Genomic DNA, 21,625 nt, shown 5'->3' on the forward strand with positions numbered 1-21,625 from the left:
AGAAAAAATCAAACCAACAATTGCAAACTGACCGATTGTCTACTGAAACTCTTAAGAGATTTGAGAAAATTTTGCATGGTCCTCATTCTGGTGCTTTCTGTCAAATAATGGATATCTTTGTGAGTGGTTATGGAAAATTGGATATTGACAATGATGTTTTGTGTGTTCGCTTAGTTTATGAAGAAAAAATAAAGTTTTGAAAAAAAATTTATTTCAATACAAAAGTTAGTAATGTTAGAGCATCATATGAAGCGTGAAACGTATCAAATCAACATCACTCATCTTTACAAATTCTTTTTCATCAAAAAGGTAATGAGCAATATAAATGCAAAATAAGCCACACAATATTGAGTTTGGTTTTTGAATTGGTTGGTTTCTAAGCAATTCAAACACAGTTTGAATATTACCAGCAGAGGAAGCAAGTCTATTGTGTAAATGTTTATATGAAGTTAGATTTTGTCCCAGTGGATCTGCAAAAATATATTTTCCGTTTTTCCGGCAAATAAGTGTCCAATGTGTTCCAATTGTTTGAGAAGTTGATACATTCACTATAATGAAGCTGTTCTGAGATAGGCTAAGCGGAAAATTATCAGCAGCAAATACACCATGAAATTTATGCTTTAACAATTTACATCGTTGAACGAGGTTGTTTATTTCATCTTCATCCATCAGTTTGTGAGAATATGATTTTTTGAAACTCTTCGAGCAGAGTCAATGAAAATTGTGCTAGCTTTTTCACCAATTATAAAAATTTCAATGTTGCTTGGTAAGGCCGCTGAAAACTTAAGTTCAATTGAAATTGAACAATTGGTGAGTTCGGGGTGAATAAAATCATGTGACGCCTGCTGAGTGCTGGTGAGATCAAACACCATAATAAAATGGTTAGGGTATTCAGACAAACTTATTCCATGTCCATTGTCAATATAGGCTAAATCTGACATTGTGTTGAAGTACAAGCGTTTTACGTCAGCTGTATTTATGGGGCTGTCTGCAACGGGGAGTCCATTGCGATAAATACATATCTGCTCCAGATTAAATTTACGAAAGTGAAAAGGATTGAGTTGTTTGCTTCCTAAGAAAGCTTCATTTGTGTTAAGACAAATGGCAAGACGTCGAATAGGCTCCCTGCTAAAAACTTCTTCCTGTTTCCAACTTTGCAAACCAGTAGAAGCCAGAAATGTTTTTGTTATAGTTTCCAAGTAAGGATAGGACGCTGGGCTTGTTAGCAAAGTTTTTTCAATGGCAGAAACGACGTCGTCGTTCAATGTCATTTTTCTCACATACAAATTAGCTTCTATAATTTTTACTTTGTATGATTTTCCAGCATCGTCAGATATTACAACAAAATCATCTATTGATCTTTGAAAGGAAATTCGCAATGTGACTCCACTCAAAAGATGTCGATCACATGTAAAAAAAATCTACTGCCACTTTTCCATAAAAAGTACATTCAGCAGATTGTCTAACCAAAGTTTTTCGTCTGTTAACTTCAGCTGTTGCTATCGCTCCAGGATTATCCTCGCACGAATAACCTTGACAAGCCAACCAAGTAGCCTTTGCGTCTTTGTTGTGAGAAAATTCAGTTTCAATGAAACTTTTGTGAGCATAATTTCCATTTGCATTTGAAATTTTCAGTCCGTTGGCAGATACTGTACAGTCAGAAAAGAGTGAATGTAAAACATTATTACAAAAGTAAGGAGCGTCTGTTTTGGTTACATCTGCTGCAGCTCCAGCATCATATTTTAGGTCAGCTTCAGAAGCCTGAACTATCTTGCATTTGATTTCCAGGAAGATTTTTTGCAGATCAATAAAATTATTTCTGTCTCCAGCAACCTCAAACTCAAGCATGGGTCCGTTAGGACTGTAAACTGGCCCTACTTTTTGACAGAAGCTCCCATCAAAAGTTACAAGAAGCGCTGGTTTTTCGAATAAATCCAAGGAACTATGTGTTGCCTCTGTTGGTAACATATTACCGATCATCTTTAACGTTGGCAAAGAAATCCGACCGGCTTCTCTTTGGCTGTTTGTATTTTGAAATGACTACTTTTCTTTTTTTGCTACTTTTTCTCGCTTTTGAACCTGAACGTTTAGATCGTCTACGATTCATTCGTCTTTGTCTCATTCGCAGTGCCAATGAGCCTCCTGTTTGCTTTTTGACTGTATTTGATATCGTGTTTTTCAGCGCTTGCTTTGGAGATTATTTTTTACTGACAACGTCCATTAACTCTGGTACGCTCTGTAACAAAAGTTCTTTTCCAACTCGTTTTGCTGCTGGTAAAATAAATTTTCTTGCAATAGGTAGAGCGATTCTTCCGATACCACTTGCTAAAGCTCCAAAGCCGCTACCTCTTTGCCTATAGTGCCCAGAAAAATAAGGCAATGCAGATGCTTGATTGGTGTAGTATGAATCCATTGCTTTTACTCGCCAAATTTTTTAAACTGTAAAGTCAAAATGACTTTTCCGGTCCCTGAAAAAGGGACTAATTGACCTGTTTCGGTGCGTAGTTCTACAGAAATTGACTGAATCGTATTTGAAAGAAGTTTTTTGTAGTCCAAATTCGAAAAAACTATTCTGTGTGTTGGTTCAAGCTCGCAGACGCTACCGTTTTTCAATCGTTGTTTTGAATCAATGACTCGTAATAAAGGTGCTTTCGCATCGCCCACGTATTGATACTCAATAATGTTTGTATAAATGAATATCAAATGTTTCCCGGCGCACAGATCAGCTGGAAAGTCACCCATAAAAGCTTTAGTATCATCTTTTTTTATCAGTTTATTTGCAATTGTGTCCATTTTATAACCAATGTGTGTTCCTCGTCCATCAGGAGTGCCCTTGAAACCAATAATGCTAGGAATTTCATCGCTTGGAAACGTAATTCCCTCATATTTTCCAAAGACAATTTCAAATTTACCGGAACTTTTAATTTCTCTGAAAGAAAAATTTGGTAAACCAACAGTTCTTTTAATGGTAGCTAACAACTGTGGCACAGTATCAAAAGTTCCTGGCATGAAAGCTAATCGCTCACCGTTGTATGGACGTGATATGACATTGGCTCCAGAGCTATTCCGTTGGTGATCTTCTAAACCACTTAAACTGTAAGAAATTAGGACTCCGTTTGTGATGTGCTCTATTTTTGTTGGAAAAATAATTTCACTCAAAGCTACTCTCCATTCTCCCGACAGTTGTATTTCATCATTGAAAAAATTCCTGAATGAAGCTAATGTGTTTTGATCGAAGATCTCCATCGAAGCGGAGGAAATTACATGTACCGTAAATTCATCTTCAAAACGTTTATTTGCCATTTTGCACACGCGACTCTCGAACTAATTGGAGTTCGGGTTGATAGAATTTACCCTGAATAATTTCCTTATCGTTATCGATAAGAGAATACGTTGGAGGGTTCAATGTTGGGATAGACGAAATTTCAAAAACCTCGTCTGTAAATGACTGTTTGTAGCCCTTTCCAAAGGTTTCTTCTTTTTTCAGTATTCGTACAAGATCACCGACAAAAAATTTTGGTTTCTGAGAATATGTTGTATTCGCAATCAACGATACCAGTCGCGGAACGTCTTTTTTTGTGACTTTGTTTGGAGCAAGATTGATTGTTCGATTAACTCTAGAATTGATAGTTTTAACAAATGAATCCAGTTTATCTAGATATGAATAGGTCCACTTTTCTTCTAAGTATCTGTATATTATATTTTTGAGGGAACGTATATTTCTTTCAGCAAAAGCAGACTTTTTCTCACTGAACGTACTGTATAAATGAATTCCGCGTTTATTGCAGAGGTCTTCGAAAGCACCGAGGAACTCTGTACCATCATCGACCCAAACTTTTTTAGGTTGCTTATTCTTGATCATCTTTTTGAAAGCCTCTGCAGTTTCTGTAGCATATTTTGTTTTTAGTGGTTCAACTCTGAGATATCTTGACAGACCGTCAACTGCAACAAGAAGGTATTTCACACCACTGTTGTACTTTGCAAGTTTATCAACAAATGCTAGATCTACGGACCAGATCTCATTTAGGTCGTTAACAATTACTTTAAGCCTTGGAAATCTGAGGCGACGTGAACGATATTTGGTGAAGGATGGTTTCGTTTCCAGATACATTTTTACTTTTTTCATTGATATTTTACTCAAATTTTGCAGTCGCTTTGCGTTTCCAAATGACGCAGGTCCTTTTAAATAGAGGTTATCAAGTTTCTTCACATCATCTATAGAAAGCCCAGTCTTTTCTACTCGTGTCTTCGTCAGTCGTTTTTTTGCTCTCATCGACTTTTGGCTCTGCACTTTTTTCTTTTGTCTCAGATCTTCCTCTTGGTTGTTTTTGTTGCTGTTTCTTTTGTTTTCGAGTCGGTTGTTCTTCCTCTTCTTCGCTGTAAAACTCATCGAGAACTTTTTTTGCATGTGTATTGTAAACCAAGTGGGCTGCTATATCAAGTTCACTCAATATTTTGGAATACTTTTGAACGTCAATTTTTTTGGTAGGTTGTTGTAAATTGTACAAGAAATTTGTCACCTTCACTCCTTGAGGTTCATCTTCATTATGGAGAACATTATTCTCTTCACTAATAGAAACAGTATCGGAATCAAAAATTTTTTTCAGGATTATTGCAGCTCTTTTTGTTTTATTTTCATCCATTAGTTTTAGTTCCAGCATTATTGAGTCAAAGGCTGAGTCTTTCCGTTTTTTCACTACAGGTTCAATTTCACTGTCATCACTAACAAATGATTCTGATTTTACATCATCTCGATCACTTGTTCCATCACCGACACTCTTTGTTCTCATGACCAGTCTATCAGTGCTTGTGTCAGCATCTTTTTTTCCACTGCTCTGCTCAAAGTTTGGATTAGATCTTTGTAGGAGCGATAACTGAGTGGCTTTTTGTTGATATATTGGATTATCAAAAATTTCTTCCTTGGTTGGATTTTTTGATATGAACATTCTCTTGGGAATCAAAACGAATTCTTCTGCATGCATTATTTGACTTTTAAGTAAAGATAGCACGAGAATGCTATTGCCTTGATAAGTTGTGATTTTCTCGTCAAAATAAATCGCTTTTTCTTCAGACTTGTTTCCTTTGATAATAACTGCTGAAATGAGTCCTCTTGATTTTTTAGTAGCTGTTTGTTGACTGGAACATTGCCATTGATTACATTGAGCAAACGCTCACAAAGAATATTTATAAAACTATTTGGTGCTTCTTTGAGGAACTTTCTGAAATTAATATCAGACATCTCGAGCATTTGCTTTAGCATACATAACTCTTTCTCTCTCATCTGTCAAATTAGTTATAACCGCTTTGGAGGAAGGTAGATGAAAAATTGTAGGACCTGGTTGTACAATATTTGAACAATAACGCAAGAAGTATGAAGTTTTTGGATCCAAGTCGATGAGTAAGTAACCAAAGGGTAATTTTGTTGCTAACTCGTAGCTTTCTTTTAAAAAACTTGTGTTGTTCAACTGTTTGCCAATATAGGTGATCTGCTGTATGTCTCTAGGTGATTTGAACAAAATGATGTGAGTTGTATTGAGATCAATTGTTCTTGACCATCTACTCTGTTGGAATAAGTTATGCTTAACGTAAATGACGCTAATATTTCTGTGACGTCCAGCAGTTGCGAGTATAGAAAACTCTTTGTCGTTGAAAATTTCCTCGCAAGAATCGTCAAAAACAAGCAGGCAGTTTTCCAGCTGTGAAATGAAATCAAATCCAGAAAACTTTGTGAAAAAAATGTTCAAGTTACGCTCTATAGAGCTGAAATTTGGTTGTTCATGTTGATAGAAGTAGTAAATAGAATTAAATTTTGGGTAAAAAGTGTTTCTCAGTAGCATCTGGAATATGAGCTCAGTTTTACCACAGCATGATGGCCCACAAACAGCCATGAATAGTCTATCGCTTGTTGAAATTATCTTGTTCATAGCTTCGGATTAGGAAGCGCGTAGCCAACTGTGCATGAAAGCAATGAAAACCAAAATGTTGACTCCTCACAATCAAGATGAAAAAACACAAGTTTGATCAAGGACACACCAATAAGAAACAGTATTATTACGATTTGAGTAAAATACACTGCTTCTGATCGTGGTAGTCTAGAGTTACAAAATTTCCATGAGCGTCTCTCTTGATTTTCTTCATTGAAAACTAAATCATTCAAACATATTCCAGCAGGAGAATCTATCTGGTCTTCTTTATCACTCATTTGAAAAGGCGTTTTGATCAAAAATGAATTAAAACATCAGTTTTTTGTGTTAGCTCATTATTTTGTTAGTAACTCTCTCAACCATAAAAAATTCATATGAAGTATATCTAGAGTCTTTGTCTTCTTTCTTGAAAGTCACTTTGTAGTACGATTGCATGCCACAATCCTTTGCGTAGTAGACAATTGACTCCACGTTTGCTTTGCTGACTACCTGTTTGATTTCATCAGGGAGACTTTCGTCGTCCAGGCTCACTTGAACTGGGGTTGGCGACTTGTGCATAGGTAAAGGGTTTAGTTTCAGTCTTCTCATTTTCTCTTGTAAAGACATGGTAAATTTGAAAATATTCGAGCAGTGAAAGATATTTCTTCAGCGTCTCAACCTCCGATAAGTTGCAAATAATCTGTTGTTTCCTCAGAATGGATTGCCCACGTGATTCTATTTTTTCCTCTCTGACCAAAGATAGATTTATTTGATTATCATTCGTTATGCAACTGCATACTGTCAAACTTGGAGATAAATTCACTTGAAGAACTGAAGGAGCTACCTTCTCCACTCGACGGCTCATTGGCGGGCAATTTTATCCAATTGAAATACAACTGTGCTTTTCTTTTAGCGCAATGTCTTTTTTGTTTCTCAGGCAAGTAAAGAGAGTGTAGAGCACAAGTAAAATGTTTAATTGGGGGAACAATTTCTTCAACTTTAGGGCATGAAAGGGTATCCAAATCTATCACTTCTTTCTGTATAAGTGTTTGCAGTGATTCAGTTTTCTCTTTCCCTTTAGCATAAAACTTTCCTGAAGGAAATCGAAGTTTAATTGCAATAAAAATTTGAGATATAAACCAGTAAGGATAATTGCCACTATTCCACGACAAACCGTGTAAGAACCTACTAACCCACTGATGAGATTTTCTCTCACTAGCGGATAGTGAGTTGTAAGAAACTGGTGGAACGAACAAGATTGTGTCTGTGTAGTTGTTTGAGCAAATCGATAACTCCTTAATTATAAAACCCGATTTCTTATGACGAAAACCTTCAAAATCTAAGACAACAATTTCTGGCTTCAACATTCCAGCAAATTAAACAAATTCCTTTTAAAAGTTTTCACGAAGAGGCAAAACATTAATCCAGTCATGTGACCAATGTAGGCGTTTGTGATTGGACAAGGTAAAACGTATGAATATCCAGGGCCTTTCTGACTATGCTCTGCAATAAACCCTGAAGCGTCGTGAAGTATTGCATGTAATCGAAGGAATTTATAAGACTTCAGGTAAGTGTCTAGTGAAGAGTTGTCTATACCTATAAGACCACCATATGGTCTCAACTTGAGAACTATTTCCAAGTTAATTTCGGGGTCCAGATAAAGACATGCTGCCAAAAAGTATACAAATCGTTCACTATATTCCGGATAGTCGACTTTTATTTGTTCGTAAATTTGATGAATGCTTTTCAAATCTACTGTCGCTATGGTTGTCATGCTGATTCTCAAACAGAAAAATAAATAAATGAACAAAAGTTACTTTTATGTATGAAAATAAAAAAATTGACAAAAATTGACTTTTTTCAAGAAAATTTTTCTATCTTTTATAATAAACACATTAACTGAGAAGTTTTTTCAAGTCAACAAAAAATCAGTTTTGAGTGCTCTTTCATAGCGCAAAATCCATTTCAGACCATTTTAGGACTCCAAAAAATTTTTAAAATTTTTTTCAAAAAATTTGAAATTTTTATATGTTTCGACCCCTATACTACTTAGGTGAAAAAAGTGAAGTCAACAAAATATCACTTTTGAGTGCTCTTTCATAGCGCAAAATCCATTTCAGACCATTTTAGGACTTTGAAAAACTTTGAAAAATTTTCGAAAAATTTTTGAATTTTTTTGAAAAATTTTAGGCTTCTGTGTCTTATTTTAGGTTTTTTATGTTTTCACCAAAAAGATTTAGTGAGAGTTCAAAACTTAGGTAACACCTAATTCTATATACAGCGAACATTTCAACAGCGGATATCTGCCATGTTACTGGAGGGCGGGGGGTCCGGACACCCCCCCACAAGAACTCTCACCACCGAAAAACTGATTTTCTCTTAGTGAAAGCAAGTTTTTTGGTTAAGTTTCGCCAGCCAACTTAACCCAAGAATTTCTCTCAGGCTGGCGAAACTTAACCAAAAAACTTGCTTTCACTAAGAGAAAATCAGTTTTTCGGTGGTGAGAGTTCTTGTAGGGGGGGGGGGTCCGGACCCCCCCCCCCCCTCCAGTAGCATGGCAGATATGATTACTACTGTGGTCTATATGCTCGGTTTTGTTTAGACAAAAACAAAGAATGCTTTTGCGCTTTTTCCGTCGGTATTGTAGTTATATTTTTTTCTCAAACGAAGGAAAGTTTAGTTATGTTTGCTAACCAAACATGTGAAAATGTTAATCGGTCTGGAACGTAAGAAAACTTCTGTATGATTTTCCTATGGTCCATTTTTAAACGTAAAAAAAAATGGTTTTTCTATTTTCAAAGTTGTCAGCATATTTGGTCTGGAATATTAAAAATCTCTGGTACGTTGGTTTTGACAACATTTAACAAATTCAATTTTAAAACGGAAGAAAAACGTAGGAAATTGTTGGTATATTGGGTTTTCAAATGTAAGAGAACATCAGTGCTTTTGGTTTCAAATGGAGCAAATCAATCGTTATGCTGTGTTTTAAAACATAAGATAACATTTTAAACTGAACATATACCTAAATGTGAGTGGTTCAACGGAATCTACACCTATGTTCAACAATTATGCTGAATTTTTAAAATGTTGAAAGCAAACTAGAAATTTGAAATTGTTCGACTAAACTTGCCAATGAGCCAAAGAAGAACTTAAAATAAATTTGCACATTTTGTCAGAAGCTTTTTCTCTGAAGTCCGTATATAATTCCTTCAAAGAGACCACTATCATAACGTTTGGCGACCTTATAAACAAAAAGTTCAATGTTTTGAACGAACAAATTGACGATGTTTCACCTTTTAGAATGAATATTTAGTTCACTTATTATGTTAAAAAACCATACCATTCTTGCGAAATCAAACATACCGAAGCTTTTTTTCGAAGACAACTAGATCTAGATATTCATACGTTTGGAAACAGTCATACTAAATTTTTTTTATGCTGTAAAAACCGAACAAACGGAATCTTGATTTACCAAACATACGGATTGGTTCTTTTGTTCTAAGCCAAACAAATTGACCATACAAAACGCTTGAAAGACCATATACTAACTATTTCTTACGTCGTTTTTGTTCGCTTTTCTGGAGTATCTAACCGTTAGTTTAAATGTTTACATGCTTGCATAATTATTAAAGTTCAGCATTTGCAGTTTTAATGCTAAAAAATTAACAGCTCAATCTTTTTTAAAGGTTTCTTTATTGGCTTAGAAGTAATCGCTGCGAAAAATCTAGCCTTCTTCTTTCTGTGCAATCTGAATTGTTATTACCAGAGATTGCGTTTAAGTAACCTAAAATGTAAGGTAGGAAATAACTATTCAAATCCATAAAAAGTAACTTCAAAACATTTCACCATAACAAATTTTCGTGAAACATTTATATATTAAGAATCAGTCTTCAATCGTACGAACAGTTTTGTCCTTACAGTATTAGTGGAAACAAGTTCTAAAATCTTGAACGAATCAAATTTAACTCTATCTCCATAACTATTTAAAAGTAGAATATAAACTTGATAGTTAAAATTAGTTTGTGATTGTGCTTCAAAAATTTAAATTTAGCAACAATTTTTTTTCAACCTCATTTTATAAGTCAGTCATTTAGTCCCTACATGCACCCAATGCCAGTTTCTAAGAAACTGTCACCTTTTGAGCCTACAAAAATTACATATAAACTCCTAAAACACTTAATTTATTTTAGCGTAGGAACAATGCAGTGCAAGATTTTGTTAGCGGCATGTTGACTTCTGATTTAGACATCAAAGTTCTGTAGAATTAAATTATTTCCATATCATGTGGACCAAGTTGTTTGTTTACCATTAACTTTGGTAGTTGTTGAAACAAGAAAAAAAATTGATAACATTCCCTTTTCTATTTTTGCTGTTTTTCGTCAATTAAGGTTTGAGTGGATTTTACCATATATCAAACGCCACTGGTGGGACCAAAATTTTAGTAACACCCAGGACACCATTGTACATGTTCAGGAGAAAACCAAAGAAAATGAGTTATCAGTTGTGATTGAAATTTTTTCCTGGAAAGTTTTTTGAAAATTGAACTATGTTACGAAAACAGAAACTCTGAAAAGAAAATGTCAAAATTTTCAGATGTTGACTCATTGAATAAAACAAAAGTAAATTTTTAGTCTATGGTCCTCCATTTTTCTAACCTTTTTAATGTTTCCCTTGAATCGTTTTCAGGTTGATTTTCTTCATTTTTCTCAAAACTCAAAAGATGGAAAAAAATTATTCAAAAGGAATATAAAAACACATTCAAAAAAAGACAAATTTGGCAAGGCAGCATAGTCATTTTTTTCTCTTTGATATTTGAATAAAAAATCCTAAATTTTTACAACTTCTTATTTTTGATATTTTTGTGCATTTCAAATAATTTTGTCATAGATTTTCTGTTAAAATGGTATTTCAAATGATTTTTTCACTTCCAACAATACGGCGCTGATGGTGATGGGTTCTGTTAAAAGATTACACATTATATCCATTCAACTACTTTTTTCCAATGAAAATTAAAAAGCGATCTGAATTGCGTACGCATGTGAAACAGATGAATTATAACTACAGAAAAAGAATGTCAATAAGACCAAAGAAATGTTTGATGTAATAAATTTTAAAAATGAGGGGTACCTCTGTTAAGGATGTTAACAATCAGCAGTCTTATTTCTTCAGCTTTTTCTTCAATGTCGGCCATAATTAAAGATTTTTGATTTGTTACGATGCACACAGATGTACCTGGAGGTTGGTGGCAGAGCAAATCAGCGCTGAATCATTCTAAAGACATTCTGGTTTATAGGAGGACCAGTACTCTGTTCATATCAAAATTTACACTGGCCAGTCTTGATTTTTGAGTAAAAATTATTGCAAGAAAAATAATATGTTCAGCTTAACTCCAGCCAACAACGTTTGATTTATATGCGATTCGAACATCCGCGTGGATACTTGTAACATTTAACTTGCGCAACAAGTCGCAACCGCTAGGCTAATTGGGCTTTTTTGGTAATTGCCTACAAACTAGCTTATGTATAAATAGTGTGTATACTAATATAGTATCTACCATTTTTAAGCTACAAAAGTATGAAATTATGCTGCTCAGGCTTAATTTTGAGGAATGAGTACGTTTCAGACTATAGAGGATAAGTTTAGCGTAGGCGAACTCTATGACCTCAATATAATCATAATGAAGCTAGACTGCACATAATCAAACTTAAAAAAATTATGGAGATGCAGTGTTACAGAACTGAATTTTTCATTTTTAATATTCAAATGTACTGGTTCAGGGCTTTTAAACACTGAACCAATAGCAAAAAAAATCATTTTTCTTGAAAGCATAAAAACCAATTAAGGAACTACTAACAATCATTTGAAGAACTACTAACGATGTTTGTTAACAATTTACTCAGATTCCGGTTGATCAAACGTCCGGTTGATCAAACCCAAATATATATTTTTTTAAAAAAATTAAATTCAGCTTCATTTCAGAAGCAAAAAATTAGTATACAAAATATCGTGCCATTTAGAGCTCATGGATTCGGTTCTTTTTTTATTTCTGAGCCGTTTGACAAAAAAAGATACCGAATCTTTAAGTTCGTGTTTATTAAGCTGAGGAGCAGCACAATAACGCCAAGTTTTCTTGCCATGGTCTTGTTTGAAATACTACTAGAATTTGAACAGCCAGTAACTCACCTGTCCAATTTTTCTATCCAATAACTGATTGGAAGTGAATTTGAACACTACTATTATATAAAATTTGTGTGTCGTTAAAATTAGAGCCTAATCTTTGGGCTTTTTAGACTAACAAAACCGTTGTTAATTTATGGGCGTGATTTGTGTGTTCAATAATGAGATAATACAGCCAAAAATGTCCAACAATACTGTTCAATCTTTTTCTATTTTATTTGCTATCCAGTAACAGAATATGATAGAATTCAGATAACACTATTGCGTATTGTGAATTAAGCAGATTAGAGAACTTTTTTGTCCGTCGTTATTAAAGGTTTTGGCCTGCTGCCATTTCCAAACCATCAGTAACTTGAAACGTCAACAAAAATAAGTCAAATTTACAGTTTATAACGGAACCCTTCAAGCAAGCATTAATTGCAACGTTGTTTTGTATTTCATGTGATATTTGGGTCCAATGTTTTAGTTGTGGATACGAAGCAGTCGAATGAAGTGCTCGTTTCTAATGTATTTCAACTGTAGTATAAATATAAAAGGCTCTAATCGCAGTCCAAGAAAATTTGCATCCACTAATAAGAATATTTGAATTCTTTCAGATATTTACAAAAAAAACCATTTTCAGGAGAACCATTTTTAATATTTAGAATCTACTTTAAATAATTTTGATGTTTAGTGGATAACTCAACTGATTTAGTCATTTCCTTTGTTGATAAGGTAATAAGTTTTAACTTTAAATATAAAATCGGTTATCATTTTTTGATGCATCGTGTTATTAACGTCCCGGGCTGACCACCATAAATCAACCTTAGATACCATATCAAATTCATGTATGGCTCCTATGTTATCTTAGATACCATATCAAAGACCATACAAAAAACACAACAAGGTCTCAAATGACGTTTTTTGGATCGCATATTAAGCACAAAGTGACAGAGTTTGATTTATTTTGAATAAATAAAAAACTTTTTTAAGGGGATTAGATTCCATGTCCAAGACAATAGAAACCTATGGCCCATAGAAGACCATAAACATAAAATTTTTTTGCATCAATTTTCTGGGAAAAAGAACCTGAAATACAAACAAAAAAAAACAAAAAAGACAACAAGTCGCTTTAGAAACGTTTTCAAATAACAAAACAAACTAAGGAAACCATTTCCATGATCATATATGGTGTCTTAGATATCATATCAAAACCCTTAATGGCTTCTTGCATACTATATCGAAGATCATACAATTTACCATTTGTGATAATGGAGTGAAGTGCATTCATTAGGTTGCAGTTTTCAAATTTTCTGATTGAATCTTAGAAACCATTCCTATGATCATATATGGTGTCCTAGATACCATATCGAAGACCATTATTTTTTCTTAGACACCATATCCAAGATCATTAAAATTTCAAACTGGGAGAAAATCATCAAAAACGTGCTGCTCTGCTGAAACTATCTTTCATATGTAAAATCTAACATACCCAAGATCGTACATGGCTTCTTAGAAACCATAGCAAGATCATACAAATTTTGCCTTGGCTCGGATCGAACCATATATGGTCTTTGATATGGTGTCTAAGAAGGATCATCTCGGAGTATTGAAACGCCGCCGAGTGGCTAAGTTAAACCTAAAATAACAAGTATCGAAAAACAGTGTTCCAATTTTCTCAATGTTACACAATTTTGTAGCTTGAATTCATTTTCGATCTGTTTTTTGGTAGCATATGAGATAGTACAGTTGTTGATCATTATTATTGGACAATTTTGGTTGTACTGTGTTAATAATGAACACAAAAATCACATCCATAAATTAACAATAGTTTATTTAACCGTAGACCTCAATTTCGTACTTTTAAAGCACCCCACTTTTTTCAGGATTTCACGTTCCATAGCACACTAGACTTTGAATTTAATCAGTTTTTTCGCTCACTTTTCACACTAGTCTTGAAGAGTTCAGCCTTACAAAATGGCATAAATTGAGCAATCAACAGAGCAAGTTTCTTGGAAAAAATTCTTGGAAGACTTAAGGCATGTTACCTGGAAAATTTTTTTGGAAGCCCAACTTTTTCTCTAATACAAAGCAGACACTTTTCAAAGATAATTGAAGGGGATAACTAAAATTAGGAAACATTCAAAATGTAACAGTTTCGACCTTAAAAGAGGACTTTTTCGGTCTATAATGGAGTCAATATAAAAAAAATTTTTTATAACTTGCTCATTTTTCTAAAAACCATAAAGAGTGACAATGAGAATGACACAACAGAGCCGGCTGATGGCCTCTTTGATCAATTCGCTCCTACAAAAATATCAAGGAATTCAGAAAAAAATATTATTTGGGTTGAACGATTATTCACTTGTTGGACTGATTCGCTGCACGAGAATTGCAATGTTACTATAAATTTTAATTGATTTTTTGAGTTTTTAGCAGCAAAATTGGAGTCGAAATAAGTTAGAGTATAGTTTTGAGAAGCTTTCGGCACTTCGAGTTCAGCCTCGGGCGCAAATGCTATCGGCTTTGAGCTCTAATTGCCTTAGGCTTCCCAGAACTATGCTCTAACATATACTTAGAAGGCCTTAGATTAGGCTCTAATTTTAATTCCACGAGGATTTTTGAGCAATTGAGCTGAATTTATTTTTTCGTGATTTTTCAATGGTTGTAAGAACACGTTATGCCCCAGTTACAGATTAATAGGTTACGTGACTCTGCTTGAAGTCGCTGAGAATTCTGGCTTTTTAACGAGAACCGCCCAGCGGAACAATCAGTTTAGTATAAAATACAAAGTGAAATGCTCCAAACACAGAGCGTGCACCAATTAAAATGACAGTTCATTCAATTCAATTTCTGATGAAGTATATTGGTAAACTGTTTAGCCAGAAGTTGATTTAAAGTGCAATTTTTAACAAGTACAATCTAATTTTATCAACTTTTTCTGATTCTACAGGTTTATTTTATTCAATGGTAGCAAGGATACATACAATATGCCTCCAGTTGCAGCATGCGTGCTCCAATATAGAAATCAATATAATTTTATTGTTCGAATCACTTTAGTGGGTGAGCAACTATTTACTCAAACGGTTTCTTTTTTGTTCTGTCAATTTTCACCGAACGATATATTCATCGTACATGATTTTGAGTAGTATCATGAGAAAGCGTGTCATGCCAAAAACTTCAGCTTCAAACCATCTTTTGAATTTTGTTTTTTGTCAAGGAGTTACAGAGGTTTAAAAATTAGTGAACGTTGTGTTGTTTTGTTCAAATTTTATTTTGTTTTGTCCACATTTTTTCTATATTTTGCTAAAAAAAACCTTGATCAGTTTTTGTTGAAATATGATGAAACTGTCAACTATAGTTTAATTGGTTTTACACGTAAACATAGAAAACAGTTGGTGAATTGTTTGAACTAAATATTTTGGCAAAATTTTAAGACAAAGCTAATATTTTAAAAATCGGCATTTACTCTTTTTTTTCCATAAATAGCAACAAATATGCTTATTTGGCCAATTTTGTCCATTTTCACAGGTAGTGCAGACCTAAAAACTGCTGACACAATCTTTCTTTAATCAGGTATCGGCTATTTGTACCTCTGCTTCAAAAGAAAGTTTTCTGGAAAGAACATTTTTGAGGTCTTTCGCTACTTTAAACTCATATTTATAATAAAACGCACAGGTTATTTTAGGATTTTTCTTTTGCCAAGAAAACTATTAAGCAATACTCTATAACCTTTGTGTTTTTAACAAACGTGCAATAACTCCAAAAACAATTTAGGTCTCATCGTTGAGTTTTGCTATGAACAAGGATTCGGATTGTATTTTGGGTCTAACTTTAAAATATTTTTCGCATTTCTTTCATCCAGAGTACAAGAACAACCTTTTTCAATAAAAGGCTCAATTAATCAGAGTTCTCTTTTTGTCCAATGAATTGATATTGTGTTTTATGAGCAAAGCCAGTGCTTTTTTGACTCCGAGAATTTGTTTTTAAACAAAAACAAAAACAAATTTTAATGAATTCCTGAGATTTGCCAGATTTTGATGATCTTTATGTAGCCTTATGACAGATTCTAGTTCAGAAAATGTCTAAATCACTATATAGGGAGCTATAACAGAAATTGTCTGGTGAATTGAATTGATACATAATGCTTCATTCCTTAACATAACAAGAACATTTTCAAAAATTCGGATCTATTCTGTTTCGGCCCCACCATTGTTTATTTTGACCTCCAGTTACAAATTTTATGTTGTTATATAGCAATTTACTATGTAAAAAACGTGCACCTCGGGTAATAAAAATTTTATGCGTACAAAGCAGGGGCCGAAAAGAGTAGATCCCAAAATTCATCATTTGCATTTGATATAAAGATTTTTTTGTTCATTAGCTTGTTCCTTAACTTTTTCTACATTTTTGGTTTTAAAAGAGAAGCAGCAAGAGCAAGGCTACTTTGGTGCTGTTTTATGGAATTTAATAGTTTTAAAATAAATTATTCGGACTGTAATGGGGTGCCCTATATCTTTTTTTGAAAAACTTTCGCCTTTTTTGTTCTTTCATGAAAGTTATAAACCATAATGATTTCCAATCAAACATCAATTGTGGTCAGGTCAAATTTACGTGCAGTTATAGTTGGTCTGATTAAAATAAACTGCAATTTCAGCAAACAGCATTTTTTTATATTGGCTTCAACACCGTTTGCATAAAATTGTTCTTGAAATTTCCAATTCTGTCTGTTTTGAGTGTTAATGTGTAGGTTCGCTTTTACTGTCTTGTCCGATCCTCATATTGATGGCACAATATTAAGAAGTGGCACATCACATTAATGGCGTCAATTTAAGGTGAAATTGACTGTTTTCATTGTTTTTAGTGAATAGATTTTGGTCTTATAGGTTTCGACACCGTTTTCTTGCAAAAAAGAAATGATTTTTTGGTTATTGTCTGCATTTGTTCTTTTTTAGTCGTATGAGATTCACTACAAAATAGCAGGTCGCAATGGTTTTGTTTGAAGGTATAGATGAAGCCATTGAAAGATTTCGGCTGATAATTATTGCATTCCTGTCTTTGAATTTTATTTTTTTCAAAAAGTGTAAACGTAATATCTAACATTTCCCTTTTGTTTTCTGCCTACTTGTTATTTTTTCTCAATAAAGGCAGGTCTCGAATTTTTCCCGGTGAAATCCAAGTAATTTGGTTTATTTTACTTTTTATCTAATGCTATTTTGATTTTTTTATGTTTTTTCAAAAAATGAAGACATTGAGATTTCGTAATTAAGGCTGGTTGTTTTCATTTGATTTTTTGTTTGTCTTGTCTCGCACGCTCGTTAATGGCAGTTATTATCGGACTTCTAATGATTTATTATTTTATTTGGATAGTGGTTAGAGCTAAAGCAGTTTTTTCACTGGATAAAACTTTTATTTTCAAACAATAAGTGATTTTCTGAAAGTTTTCCATCTCTTCCTCATTTGGCGGTCAATTAGGTCAAGAACGTGGATGGGTCGTAATATTATGTGCGAACGCATTTTATCGAGCTTCCTTGTTCGGCATCTGCGCCTCAGGGTTGAATATGTACTCAATAAGCTCTGGAGTCAAAAACAGCTAACCTTCCTATAAAAATATACATTCATCCTTGCAGGTCTTGAAAAACTTATCAAAACTTGTTATTCTAGACGGTGATTTGATCGTACATTGCATTATATGATCATTCCATTATATATTATTGTTGTTTACAGGGCAGCACCCCTCTCCATCTGGCGGCCCAGACTGGCAATGTGGCAGTAGCTGGACTGTTGCTTAGTAAGTCAACCCAGCAGTTACACATTAGGGACATAAAAGGAAGAACTCCACTGTTACTGGCAGCTGCAAATGGGCACAAAGATATGGCACAGCTTCTAATTGGGCAAGGCGCAGACCCTAATTCACACGATAAGGTATATGAACCAGATTGAAGTGTTTTTGAAATGAACTTCATTATGTCATTTCAGTCTCACAGCTCAATTTATTTGAAAATTTAGGTCTTTCGCATTAAAGCCATTCCAATTTTCGCCCCCATTGTACTATAATTACTATGATTGGGGGCTATGCGTCAGCTGACCCATAAGCTGGAGGGGTCTATAATGGAAAAGACCCAAAGAGTTTTTCCAAAAAACTTTAAAAAATAAACACAGAAAAGAACCAAAGTCGAGTATTCTGTTCAAATTTAACTTTATGAGACATAAGGATGAAACTATGTAACTGCATTCATTTTGATTACAAATTGACATTTAGAATTCATTTACATATTCTATATTTTCTTTCAGAATGTGGCTCTAACTGATCGCTCTTCATACAATGTCACAATTAAGATTACGCGGCAGACGAAATTAAATGTTTTGAAATAGGGCTCTCATACCATTCAATTGTTTTGCAAATTTAAGAAACTTTCCAAAATTATAGCTTATAAACAGGCAAACAAAATGTGTAATATGCAAAAATGTAGATTTCTTAATGCAATAAAGCGAAAATACATAGATTTCTTTAAGCAAAATTGCAAAAATACATATATTTCTTTATGTCAAAAAGCGAAAATAGATAGATTTCTTTATGCGGAAAAGCCAAAACACATAGATTTCCTTATGCAAAAATGCGAAAATACATTTATTTCTGCATGCAAAAATGCCAAAATGCAAAGATTTCTTTACACATAAATGCGAAAATACCTAGATTTCTTTATGCCAAAGTGCAAAAATACAATTGTTTCTTTATGCAAAATGCAAAAATACATAGACTTCTTTACACATAAATAAGAAAATACATAGATTTCTTTATGCGAAAACGCGAAAATACATAGATTTCTTTATGCCAAAGTGCAAAAATACAATTATTTCTCTATGCAAAATGCAAAAATACATAGATTTTATTATGGCAAAATCTGAAAATATATAGATTTCTTTATGAAAGAAGCAAAAATACAAAGTTTTTGCAATCTGACATTTTATCAGCAAAACTAACGATTTTTCAACCAATTTTTTAATGCATAACGCAATAAATCTCCGTATATTTTAATTCACTAGGAAACCTTTTTCAAAAAAGAAGTGTTGACGGCTTGAAACTTGAGTTGAGCTAAGGAACTCTTCAGCTTAATTTCATAAACAAAAAATAACAGTGGAAAAAAACTTACCTGAAAACGGGCACCCAAGTGCTCGGCAAAAAAAAACATAAAACATTCAACCAATAAAAAAATTGATGTATTCTGCGATCTTAGAATTTTGAGTTTGTTTGAATTTATTGAAGTCATTGCTATTGTCCGAGAGAAAAGTTTTCTCTGTCAGAGAATCCGGCATATATCAGGGTAATTTGAATGCTTTTAATCTAATAAAATCAGTTAATTTACGTCTGTTTAAAAGTCGACTGAAAATTACTTTTTGTTTTCATCGCTTATTTTAACAGACCATAAAGTCTATATTTGCAGTTGTAAATCAAAATCAACTTTTAGACGGTTAAAACTAGCAAGAAGTAATGCCAATTTTCTACAAAGAGTGACTAACTTAAGCAAACATATGTAGCATTAGAAGAGGGGAGCTAATATTGTGAAAAATGAGCTCCCTTCCACATTTCCCCGATAACTGTCTCTAAACGAATCTATTTTTTTCTTGCTTAGATTAATTAGTCTTTAATCTTATATTGGATGCCAATCATAAAAGTTTCCGAAGAATTTTTTTGCTATAATCAGTTTTAAACTCAGAAATTTTCTCCTCGATTGTTGAAATCTTATGTAACTTTCATTTAGTGGTGTTCAATAAAAGTTGCGGTGTTTCCGTTAAAGTTGAACTTGTTTCTTCTGGGGAAACTACCACTTTTGATTCAGAAATTCTTAATTTTTTTGCTACATAAATGGCCGCAAGATAACTCAATAATTTTCTAGTTTGACTGTTTAACTAGTCGGAACATAGAGCTTGATAGGTTAACATGTAGGAATACTCAAAAATTAAGGTTAACTCGTTAGAAATTGTGGTGTCTTTAAATTTTTTTGGAAAAAAAATCCAAGGCGTGGTAGTGTTGTTGCGTGATAGCCGAGAGGTAAGGTGTGTGATTCACACGCCAAAGATTGAGGGTTCAATCCCCTGCCTCCGTGAAGCTGTCTATGTAGGGATGAGCTCTCACTTAACCACAGCTTCAGGTTGACCATAGCCTGACCAATGTTGGCTGCAATATTGGTACCACGTGAAAGTCTCAGACGCAAAAAAAGTGGCCATAGTCACCAAATAAAGAGCATTCATGTTCACCAAATGAACAGTCTGAGATGTGGGGAATAATTGAAAACGGACAGCTGAGAACAGGCTACTGTTAATACGCTGCTTACTGAAAACCTAAAGCTGCTCCGCCGCAATTACGCAGAAACACATTTATTTATTAGTGTCTTACAATTTAACAATATACGTAGCCAAAGTTCGAAAAGGCATATTTCTTTGTAGACATACATTTTGCCACTAGTAATCGCAGAAGAATGTTATCCATATCCGCCATTTTGAGCACGTAGTCAGCCAAAAATTTACTGCTCTTATTTTTACTAGTAGTTACTTGAGACCCAATTTAAAGACTTAATTTTTTGGTGAACAAAGATATGGTAATTTGCTAACTGCCTTCTTAATCTACAATTAGCATCAAGAAGGACATTTCTAAAATTAATCACCAGTTAGGCTTTCTTTCATTTCGGTCTAACTGGTACAATCTTAGTTTTGTGGAAACGGGTTACTTTTAGCGTGGAAAGAACACAAACTCGAGGAAATTTATTCTCATAATCCGAAATTGGAAGCGTTATGCGATTGGAAGCGTTATGCGCCATCCAATCCATTCTCCCGAACTTGTTAGCACACAAACATTTTATTGACTTAATCTTAGAATTGAAAAAAGGTTTAAACGTTTAATTTCATTTCTGTTCATCGAGACATCTTATTAGCAAAGATTTTGTAAAATGCGAAAGACTAGATTCAAAAACGCTTTTCCGAATTTCTAACCCAAATTGTAAAGATAAGTTAGCACATTATTTAATACAATTTTGTGTTAACTAATGTGCTAACTTATCCTAATAATAGCAATAGGGGCTTCTGCTGCAACCCGTTCTCAAATTCTTTTTTGCACTTTGAGACATTTTTAAGTTGAACAACTGGTTCGAATGCATGTGAATATTCTAGAATGACTGGCGACCCTTGCACTACGCGGCCAAAAACGGACACAACCCAGTTGTGGAACTTTTGGTCACTTCCGGTGCCAACTCGACTCACGAGACTAAAGATGGAAAAGTCGCCGTGTGTTACTCAGCAGCTAATTGTCACCACAGTGTGTTGTACTTCTTAATGAAACAACAACACGACACTCATCAACTCATAAATGATAAAAAGGTTAATCGGGTCACGTACATAATTTTAAAGCAAAGTCCGTACTATGATTCAGAAGGTGATCCAGGTCACATTTTCCACTGAATTTCCTCCAATTCAGAGCCAATTCAGAAATTCATTCTGAGTTTTCTCTAAACCAGAAGATTTCAAAGAATATTGGTTCTTTATTTTGCTCTGACTTAGCAAATTTCAGA

The 21,625-nt window shown here is 33.9% G+C and overlaps 2 protein-coding genes across 3 annotated transcripts in view; one reads left to right on the plus strand and one right to left on the minus strand.

Annotated features, from left to right (window-relative positions):
• The window catches only part of LOC142337836 (uncharacterized), a 66,145-nt gene extending 53,923 nt beyond the window's left edge, over positions 1-12,222 (minus strand). For both annotated transcript variants that reach the window (XM_075387377.1, XM_075387376.1), the window contains exon 1: positions 12,087-12,222. The gene's annotated coding sequence lies outside the window, so the exon portion shown is untranslated. The remainder of the gene's footprint in view (positions 1-12,086) is intronic.
• Positions 1-21,625, plus strand: part of LOC142338137 (uncharacterized) — a 244,331-nt gene that overhangs the window by 204,672 nt on the left and 18,034 nt on the right. Inside the window, exons 24-25 of the mRNA XM_075387771.1 lie at positions 17,787-17,984; positions 21,228-21,434. Coding sequence (XP_075243886.1) covers positions 17,787-17,984; positions 21,228-21,434 — 405 coding nt within the window. The remainder of the gene's footprint in view (positions 1-17,786; positions 17,985-21,227; positions 21,435-21,625) is intronic.

This window comes from Convolutriloba macropyga, chromosome 4 (genome assembly GCF_964194025.1).
Source record: "Convolutriloba macropyga chromosome 4, txConMacr16.3, whole genome shotgun sequence".
NCBI lineage: Eukaryota > Metazoa > Xenacoelomorpha > Acoela > Convolutidae > Convolutriloba > Convolutriloba macropyga.